We start from the raw sequence: 10,677 nt of genomic DNA on the forward strand, positions 1-10,677 counted from the left end.
TGTGTGTGTATATATATATATATATATATATGTATATATATATATATGTATATATACATATATGTTTAAATATATATATATATGTGTATGTATGTATGTATATATATAATTAGTATATATATATATATATATATATATTATAAGTATATATGCGTATGTATATATGTACATATTTCATTTTGTATACCACCAAATATAGCAGTTATATGTATATATATAGATATACTAATTATATGTAATATAATATATAGATATACTAATTTTATGTAATATAATATATATATATACTAGATATATAGTCACATGCCTTGACAACCGATACATTCCAACAGCTAGTTCCATCTACTGCAACCTAGTCTTTACTTATCTACCCGCCCTATCTAGATCACAAACCAGAGTCACCCACAATCGAAGCCTCGAATATCACCGATAGCACAGACGTTGGTCAGATAAATGTGGATGCCTCCGCCTCTCACGTTGGGTGGCTAAACACACCACAGAGCACAGCACCCAACAAACTTAGGCTGCGACATACTCTGCATACGCAGTACAGTTCGAATTCGTACAGGTATGTGTACACATGCCCAGTATAGCTCTCTGTCTTCGTACTGGTATGTTTGACTTTGTCTGGCGGGCAGGTGGCATCCCCTGCACATCCACTCACCCCTCTCCCTCCTCCGTAGTTTGTCATGCGTCTGGCACATGCTGTACAAAATTGCCCTTTGAATCCAATCCCATCTCTCTCCCTCAACCATACTGACTATTTAATTTTACCTGGATCCGTTCTTGTAATTGTGTTTACCCCAGTTGCTATGCGCAAGCGGTCTCGTACAGCTCCCGAATTACTATATGTAGAACCATGTGTTTTGCGGGCAACATATTCGACTAATAAGCTCTACTACAGTCTCTCCGCCGTCGGCTTGCACACTTATTCATAGGGATAGCGAATCTCATACCATACAACGAGTACCAATATCACCAGCAAAACCAATCTCCTCCTCACAGATCCGACCCAGACGCAGGTGTATTGGGCCGCATGCACGACTCTTTCCAGGGCATCCGAAAAGATGAAACCAAAGCCTTGAAGTTCGTGAGGAAGCTCGATATAGCGACTATGGTCGCTCTACTATCGGGGTATGGCCTGGTTGCCGTGCTGGTGTTTACGCTCCCCAGTTAAATGGTTAAGGCCTGTGGTAGTCAGACGAACACACTTGCGCAGGAGGAGACAGTCGCGTGTGCTTGCGATGGATGCACATGGGTGTACGTTGTAATACATACTTGCATATCTCCAGGGCTCTCGGTCAGCTCTGAAGACTGTGAGTGACAGCACTAGCCTTGCGCCGTACGTACAGCACACACTGTGGGGGAGAAGTCACCCAAATGAATTAGGCATCTGTGCGGTACTAACTAGCGGTGTATGTCGACACGACGTCCCCCCAGATGTACGTAGGTGGGACGTTCGAGTATCTCTCCAACTCATTGTATGAGGATGCATGGTACTCCGTAGGTGTCTTCACAGGTTAGAACTACATCCGCCAGGACATCACGATGGACCGGCTTTACGACAACGGATATATGCACACATCACCAAATCATAGCCAGCGGTGGCGAAATCACTCTCACGCGGTTGAGTGTTCATCTCACGAGGGTGCGCACGTGTTAAACTGTCGCATATATATTCGCGAGCAAATACGAGCTTGGATGCATACATGCACATCGGTTGTGTGTGAAATAAGGAGATAGGCTGTGTGTACCCATTCCACAGCCAGGGACAATTGATCAGCAAGAAAGTGGTGTTTTAAGGGGCTACCCCTCCAGCGATCGTACCCTAACGTAGTATGGGGCTACGTGCGAAGCATCATCAACATCAACAACGACTCGGCGGTCAGAGTGTTTGCACCAGTGATGCACACTGTGCCAGCAATGGGTGTACGCTCGTGCCGTAGTAACGGTAGACTAACTAGTGCGCGTTCGAACGGAATGGGCTTAGCGTATTACTTTGCAGTTGTAAATCGCTGCTTGATGTGAGCAGATAGTCTGAGCTAATAGGATATGTCCAACAACATGTACCTCGCTGTGCGGTTTGGGGACACGGCGACCTGTAAATATGTAGCACTAGAAATAATCAGTAAATAGTATACAAAGCGTTTCACTTTATCACGTCGCACGCAATTGTCGCTTGGGCTCGGAGAATAATTAGGCACAATAAAAACAGACAAAATCTGCCGATAACAGTAAGTGGAAATGCAGCTATACCCAGCGTCCGAGATTTAAGCTTAAATATACAATTGGATACGAATGAACAATAGATCTTCCATTTTAGGAAACGAGTTGTTGCATAATTTAGGAACTGCTTCTTGATAGTAGTATATCCCTCGACTTGCATCGCAACTATGGTTCTCTTCCCATTCTCGAGATGTGCCAGTGCGGTAAACCCAACGGTGCTGATTCAGTGAAGTTGTTTGTATTTTATGCTACTTGGAAATAAAAATGGACTACATACTTACAATTTGAGATTAACTAGAAATCTATTCCTATTTTTATATATATATGTATCGTTTGGTGAATATACGAAGATACGAATATTGATATCTCGTGTCGAACTTATCCTACCTACTAAGGTGAATAATTACAACTCTTGACACATAGAAGTATATCAGTAGTGTAGATGATTCGATTTATGGATTAGACAACAACTTTGCACTCTTCCCGGTCCTCTGTAGTCAAGTGTAGGTCAGATGCAGTGGCGGTCTATTGAAAACAACAGTTTTGCCACCCATAGAAATGTACCAAGGGTGGGTAGCAAAAGTATCTTTGCTGATGGCTTTCTTCGGAGCTATTCTTCCGCAGGTAGTACTGTCATCGTCGCAGTCAAGCCAGTATATATCCATCGTGTGGAATCCGGAATTGTAAACGGTGAAATCTGATTGGTGGTCACCAGACTTTTGAGTGCCGGTTGTCTGCGCAACCCCCACAATAAAATCTTGTAACACATTACGACCACATTTGTCTGTCACCACCAAAAGGTGTGATTCAAAAGTGGATAGAGTGTAGCTGTCTTGGACTCTCAGGTCGCTGAGTCCACCGTGACCTAATCGTGATCAATCCGGGAGCCATGTACAAAACAGTTCAACTTTAATATTTTGACAGTGACGTCGACAAGCTTTTGGCCAGAAATGAACTTAACTTGACTTTCCCAGCTTCACATGGATCTACATACATGTCATTTTCTTTGATGTAGTACAACAGGCCGCGCTCCTGCTTTAGATGGTTGCCAATTGGTTCCCTCCACAGCTCACAATATTTATCTTGTCCAGTCTCGTAGCCAGTGCACCAATCATACAACTCGCACTGACTCTGACTGGAGCCATAAAAGCCACGGCATACGCTTCCCTTTTCCACATCGTAGTCGTCTTTGGGCTCGATTATTTCGCCGACGTATGAACGTGTTTATATACCCGCGCATGTATTCGGGTTGATTCGAACTTCATTTTGCTGCTCATAGTGCTTATTCTTGCCAGTCTCGTAGCTGGTACATTACTCTTGACACTCGCAATAATTTTGCCACTCTTTGGGTTAAACGTGGAATACCTCATAATAGTGATCCTCGTGGTCGTGGTCCATTAACCGGTGTTGCTGCGGTACATGCCGTAGCTTGCACACCAAGAACGGCAGTAGTGGCAGATTTATGTTGTTTGTAATTTTAAGATTGTGTACAATCTTACAATCTTAAAATATCAAATATATTATAAAATATATAGGACAGTAATCTTATGATTTTGTCTATGAAATTGAGTTGATTAGTTATTGTGGTATTCGAGCCACATATATATGGAAAATTTTCACCTGAACATCTCGTCTGAGGAGTATAAATGTTTTTGTTTGTATACGGTACGTACCTGAATGCTATAGTCACAGCTGAATCATCTTAATAGTATATTATCGTGAAGTTTACTGTCCCGTGACTCTACGTAAGTCGTAACCTTCATTAGATTGTGTTGGTCTTGGCATGGGATACACGGTATATGTCTAACAATATTTTGCACCAAGACAGGACAGCCCAGACTACGTGATATATTAAGATATAAAAACTAAAATGAGATCCACTGTTGAGCAAAGACCTTTTTTCTCTAGATAGGTTTGAACCCCAAGTCCGGGCTTTTATTACACTGGCATTAGTAACAATGTTATGCCACTGTATCAACCGCATATGTATCGGACTATCGTATTATCTTGAATAACTAGTAGTTAATCAATAGACCTTATTTCTTGTGAAAGTCAATTCATAGGTCTATTTAGGTTATGGGCTATATAGACCTCTACTAATTTCCTAGAATATTTTTACACTCGAATCTTACTAAGCTGCCAAAGCAAACTTGATCTATCTTCGATGAGGATGGTTGTAACCTCAATCATTAATAGGCTAGCCTCGAGATGGCAACCTCCAATACCTACACTAAGGACCTGAACCCCACCCAGCTAATATTACCATCCAGCTAATATTACCACCCAGCTAATATTACCATCCAGCTAATATTACCACCCAGCTAATATTACCACCCAGCTAATAATACCACGTAGCTAATATTACCACCCAGCTAGTATTACCACCCAGCTAGTATTACCACCCAGCTAATATTACCACACAGCTAATATTACCATGGCATACCATGAATTTCACCGACCGACACAAAAACTCTAAAACTACACTACTCACGGAAAAATAAAGGAATATCACGCTTTAATACTGTTGATTTCCCATCAGGGGACTTTTCATGGACGCTTTGAATTTTTTTCACCATGTAGCGAAGATTGATCTTTTATATGCATTAAAAAACTATTGCACACGTACCTCGATCTGTTTTTCCGGAAGGCGGCGAATTGCCATCGATTGGCGCAAGGTAAATCTCGTTGCGTACCTTGTCTTTGCAAATAAACCCCATTTGGCCTGATAGAATCGACGATAATACTAAGGCAGGTGCGTCTATTACGATCGCGCTTCCGCTTCGACGGCGTGCCCTCCTAGTGGAACACATTCCTGGCTCATTTTCAATCGCAGACATTTACAGTACAAAACAATACATCTACGTTCTTGCGGCATGGAACTACAGGCGTTGGCAAGCCTACTCGGAAGTTTACCGTGGTCGCCCTCATTGGTCCCACAGCTGCACATGTCACGCCAGGCGATGACTTTGAATCTGTGGTTGAATATTGTCGCTACAACCCTGAGTTTAATATACATTGCCGAGTACGCATTGAAGAAAAATGAGGCTAAAAAGGTCTCCCGCCAATCTACTAGCAGCATGTACGGCCCAGGAGAGCACTTCGTTGCCGGTCTCCAAGGCCTATATTCTGTTGGCCGTTACGGCAACACATATACTCTTAACATATTCGATGCTGGCGCCCGTTACGGCCTACATACCACTCTACCGAACAAGGGTATTGCCCACCATGAGGTAGACGATCTTTTCACCATAGTTTCCTCGCGTTGGGTCCCCTGCACTCTTGTTGCCGACAAGGACGTTGTCTGTCACAGGGGTTAATGTGCCGTGAACGTCAGATTGATCTACGCGCCCCATCGCAAAAACTACGTTCGTGCCCATCTCATAAACGCTGGTATACCTCATTCGATGTGGGGCGACGCTAACTAAACCGAGCGCCATCGTATGCCTGCTCAAGTAAATTTGCAGACACATGATATCCGTGATCCTCGTGTCCGTTTCAGCTGTATCGCCTCCTTCAAATTCCATGAAGAGGCCGCAAACGCTACCTCTCGGGTATTGCCCCCAAGTCGACTATAGTGTCCTTATCGGTATTAACCTTCAATCTACCTCGGCCTGCTATCGCATTCAAAATCTGGCCACCCAGTTACAGATGTTCACCGAAGACCTCTAGCTCCACTATTGAGAACACGTCTTGGTCCGCCTTTAGTTAGCAAATTTGCATGCCGCTCGGCCACCCCTGTGACCTACTACATTTTTCTTCGATTGAACGAATCCGGCCACCCAGTCACAAATGCTATTTCTTTCCATGGACCATCTGCCCTTGCCTCCAGTACGCCCAGTCTTCCCAGCTGCCGCTACACAATTTTATCTAGACTGATATTGAACCCAGACCAGGCAATACACATGTGGACGGTCCTATCCTCAAGCAGTCTGATATCGCTCCCGAGCCCACCGATACTGTGCTACCTATACCTGAGCAGGCCACTCCTATGCCACCAACTCACCCTCCCGGCACCGGCTCTACTCTCCAGCAATCTGACATCGCCAAATGAGCTCACTGATGCTGTATTCCATACGCCTACCCCGTCACCTACACTGCTTCCGGCCGCCACCTCGCCCGACGTCACTACACCTCCCCTACCCTTTACGCCTCTTGTATCACCAGCGGCTGCTGTACCATCTTCTGACGATAACAACTCTAATCTCAGCACCATGAACAATGCCTCTCACGGGACTTCTGACGCTGTCACTCGCATCTCTCACCTGTCACTACCTCAGTCCGTACCACCGACCATACCAGACATCCAGAAGATGCCTGCCCCAGTGTCCCCGTGGCATCTCCATGATACCTTTTATCACTGGCCGCCCACGTCAGCTATTCTGAGTTCCCCAGCTTACATACGTCGTTTCTAGTGTTCCGATCTCCTCTGACTTCGCTGTACTTAGTGATTCTGCGATTCCTTCATCGCCTTCGCCTATCCCACGGGTCCCTCTTGATCACAACGCTACTGTCGTGATTCATACCACTATTTATTGCCGCTGCCACTGCCTCCTAACTTCCGGCGTGTGGTTCTTTCGTACAGTCCCTCGTACACCTTCTCATGCCCCCTCCCACCTCAGCCTAGTACACTCGCGAGAAATCTCCACCTGAATGATCATTCACCGTTTAATATAAATACGTTTCGTCCTGGGCCCCCTGGTTACATTAAACCATGTTGTGCCACCGTATCAATCATAGCTAGTATCGTACTATCAGCTTATTATAAATAGCTAGTAATTTAATCAATGGATCTTTTAGTACTTATGGAAGCCAGTTCATAGGTCTCTTTGAGTCCTTATCCACCCATATCCCCAAGAGTCCACTGTCCAGAACCGGACTCAGGTCCGAATAAAAATTGAGATCCGAGAGGTAAACAATGTCAAAACGAATCTATTTTTCATGCTATCGAATCGATTGGAAGAGGATATCAAGTGGCCGTAAGACAATAATACAATAGATACAGTCAATCACTTACACAGGCTATTCTCCGCAGTCGGCACTCCTACATCCTTATAGGCTATACTCCCAATATACAGCCCGGCACTGAAAAGAAATCTCAAACCTGACCTCTCTGGGCAGTCAAGTGTCAGCTTTTTGCTTTGTACTTCACATATGACGTTCTTCACATCTCTTTGCGGTGTACAGTTTTACCGCGGCAACCGGAAGTGCTTTTAGGTATTGGACATTAATTTGTCAACTGGGTAGTAAAAGTTAGTGAGTGTGTGAGTGCGTGAGCAACCATCGCTCTATTATGATTTGCATTCAGTGAAATACTGTGGTAGTTTAGTTTGTGTTTGACATGTTAAAGTTCCGCGTTGGCAGATTCGCTTGCTGCACCATTGTGAAAGGTATGAATATATTTGGTCTTTGAATTAAGTGTGATTGCTCATAGATCGCAAGATCTGTAGTCTGTTGAGACGTGTAAAAATACTATTTGAGACCATGCATCTAAACTTCTCGGGAAGACCGTCGAAACCTTGTAAATAAATTTTGGAGCGTTAACATTATGTTGATAGGTATCCCAAGACTTCCAAAAGCAAAAGTGCATCTCAATAGAGCATATTTTTTTTAGCCTGATTCGATGTGGTAAATATACTACGACAACTATTGACAAGCAGTTATGTAAGCCATACACAGGAACTAATTCCGGGATATCGAGTTGTATGCAAATAGCCTTTGAGTGACTGGCACGTGTTTAGGAAGTTGACACGCAGTCTACCAGTTGGTGTACAAATAGTCTTGCATTTAAAAAAAAAGTTAACCTATTGAGCCGACAGATTGTAGATTACCAATGGTGTGGATGATTCGATTTATTCATTGGAGAACAACTTTATATGCTCTCCGGCCGTCTGTTACTGGACAGCAGTTTTGCCACCAATAAAATAGAAAGGGTGGGTGGTAAATGTACATATGCTGATGGATTTCTTGTGAGCTATTCTTAGGTAGCTAGTACTGTGGCCATTGTGCTTCAGCTGTTAAACCAGTACGGCCTGTCAAATTTCATTCCAGGCTGTCGAGTACATCAAGAAGGCGGCGATAACTAAGGCAATAAACGATCCATACAAATAGTCAAGCTCACAAAGATAAATACTTCCTAACTTTTAGGTACGTTTGTATCTAGAAAAGTTCATACATGTCTGCACCCTACGAACTAAAAAAAAAGCGCTACAAAGTTCGTTGTCATTCCAAAAATCTATATATAGAAATCATCAAGATTCTTATTACCTACAACGAAGCACAACGAAGCAATACTCTTGATGTAAGTATATTTTCATCTTATGTATATTAGTATGTGTGCATGCATATATACATCGACACAAGCGAATTCCGAAATGCCCTCCCGTTACTGAAGTGTCCAAATAGCCTTCGACAGGCAACAACTAGCCTTCGACAGGCAACAATGATCTCTACAAAAGTTTATTCATTTTTCTCAACGTAGTTCGTTGCACGTTATCATAAACCACACCGCAGGGTCTGTTACAGTCGACATGTTCGATATCAAATCATTCAGTATTGTTGGGGCATCTGTGAAGAAGGTGTACAGGATTTTTAGGCGAGAGTGAGTACATCTCCACTGTGGCAGATAACTATACCGCGCGTGCCATACAAACATACAGCTTACAACATTTAGTATTTATTTCTTCCAATAGTGGTGTGAACTCGAGCTTTAAAGCTCTATGTGATTTGATAAATATCCTGATGAGCCAATTTATACCAACTCATATTTAGGACATCATAGAGCACATTTAGATGCAAATCGTGCACACTTTTAGACCAATTTATACCGAAGCATTTAAAGGACACAGAAAACATTTATATACAAATCGTACACGCTTAACAGAGTTACATGTACCTGATATCCGCCTTGTTGTGATGCCGGGTATCCCCCTTGCTGTCCCTAAAGCCAAGATCAAGGACAGGACGTGCTCATACATCAGCAACAAATCATTAAAATGCGGACAAAGCGCTAAGTTAAGTGAGCTGCCATCTCAACGGGAGTGGAGTCAGCTATCGCGGGACAGTGTGTCATCGTTCGGCAAATGATACGATGTGTGCATTGCAGTTGACAAGTGTCGCGGGACTGGGAAACTACTTAATCCGTTGGTGTGCTGTGGGACTGCAACCACTTTAGATACATGGTAGGGTGCAGGCATTCTATTGTGCTGAGACGGGCGCAGAAAGCACAGAACATCATTTCGAAAAGGATATTGCAAGCTACTAGACGCAGGAAAAATGAGAAGGCACATACATGGAAATCACACACGGTATTCAAATGTAATGATGGACACTGATAAAATATAAATTGACCTGCTAAAATACAAACTATCCTGATAAATTTATAACGTATCCTGATAAAATACAATTTCCTTGATTAAATTATAATACTGATGAAATGCATACTATCCCGATAAAAATAAAATGTATTCTGATAAAAATCTTAGTATCATAAGGGATCCTGCGGGATAGATTGAAATATACAAGGACATAAGACGCGTTTACAGATAGGTACAGCTACTTGCCACGTGTCAACAATACAGCCACAGAAACTATGGTATGACTGGCTATGAATAACCAATTTAACTCTCGTAAAACGCAGACTTGCCTTGCGGCCGTATGAAAAATTCTCAGAGAAGATGGGTGGACGTCCTAAATGCGAAGACGCCCACGAGAAGTACGCCAAACAGCACAGATCTACCCCACCAACAACCATCAACGCACGTATGCACCAAACACTCGGACATGCATACGACACATAAGCCTGGGTGCAGGTCAGTTGCAGTCACTGATCTACCCATCGCTACTGCGAACACCCATGCGTTTATGGACCTTTGTTGCCACACCTAGCCAGTCCTCTGCACCTCTACGCTACACCGTAACCAGCAACCTCATCGCGAGATCCTAAGCACCAGCGGGATGGGCATGGCCGCATATCCGTACAGAAACAAGTCACGCATACGTTGATATACACATACATACCAAGACAAGCACTCAACCACACGTTGATATACACACACAAACTTACCGGGGGCGCTGAGAAGGCTAGTTGTGCATCCCTCGACAGATGATCGTAGGTAGCCATAGAGGTGCAGTATGTCTCGTTGAGGCGACCCAACTCCTGGTCTTTGGCATCAATCACGGCAATCTTCTGGTCCAGCGCAGGCAGCATGCTACCTACCACCAGGTCGTACAGGCGCTCGATTTCCTGTGAGGTGCAATAATGGACCGAATAAAAGGGGAGCAAGGGCACATGGGACCAGGATGGAAGTAGGGTTAGGCGTGTTGGGAAGAATTAGTGTCCACTCATATGAGTATCGGACTAAAGAACAGCTCGGGTTTCCCGTGGGAAGCAGAGAGAAGATCCGAGATAGTGGCAGGCATTGGCACACACACACACATTTATAATTATATAAA

At 43.7% G+C, this 10,677-nt stretch overlaps 2 protein-coding genes across 2 annotated transcripts in view; one reads left to right on the forward strand and one right to left on the reverse strand.

Moving 5' to 3' along the window:
- SARC_08845 (hypothetical protein) overlaps positions 1-1,177 on the forward strand; it is a gene marked incomplete at its 3' end in the record, with an annotated part of 10,508 nt that extends 9,331 nt beyond the window's left edge. Inside the window, exons 6-7 of the mRNA XM_014297160.1 lie at positions 385-568; positions 1,006-1,177. Coding sequence (XP_014152635.1) covers positions 385-568; positions 1,006-1,177 — 356 coding nt within the window. The remainder of the gene's footprint in view (positions 1-384; positions 569-1,005) is intronic.
- Positions 1,178-5,084: 3,907 nt separating this feature from the next.
- SARC_08846 (hypothetical protein) lies at positions 5,085-6,439 on the reverse strand (the record flags this gene model as incomplete). Its single annotated transcript, XM_014297161.1, has 2 exons — positions 5,085-5,670; positions 6,198-6,439. The coding sequence occupies 2 exons, from the start codon at positions 6,437-6,439 to the stop codon at positions 5,427-5,429; spliced, it is 486 nt and encodes a 161-aa protein (XP_014152636.1). The 3' UTR covers positions 5,085-5,426.
- Positions 6,440-10,677: the final 4,238 nt, after the last annotated feature.

The sequence above is a fragment of the Sphaeroforma arctica genome, assembly GCF_001186125.1.
Source record: "Sphaeroforma arctica JP610 unplaced genomic scaffold supercont1.838, whole genome shotgun sequence".
Classification (NCBI taxonomy): Eukaryota; class Ichthyosporea; order Ichthyophonida; genus Sphaeroforma; species Sphaeroforma arctica.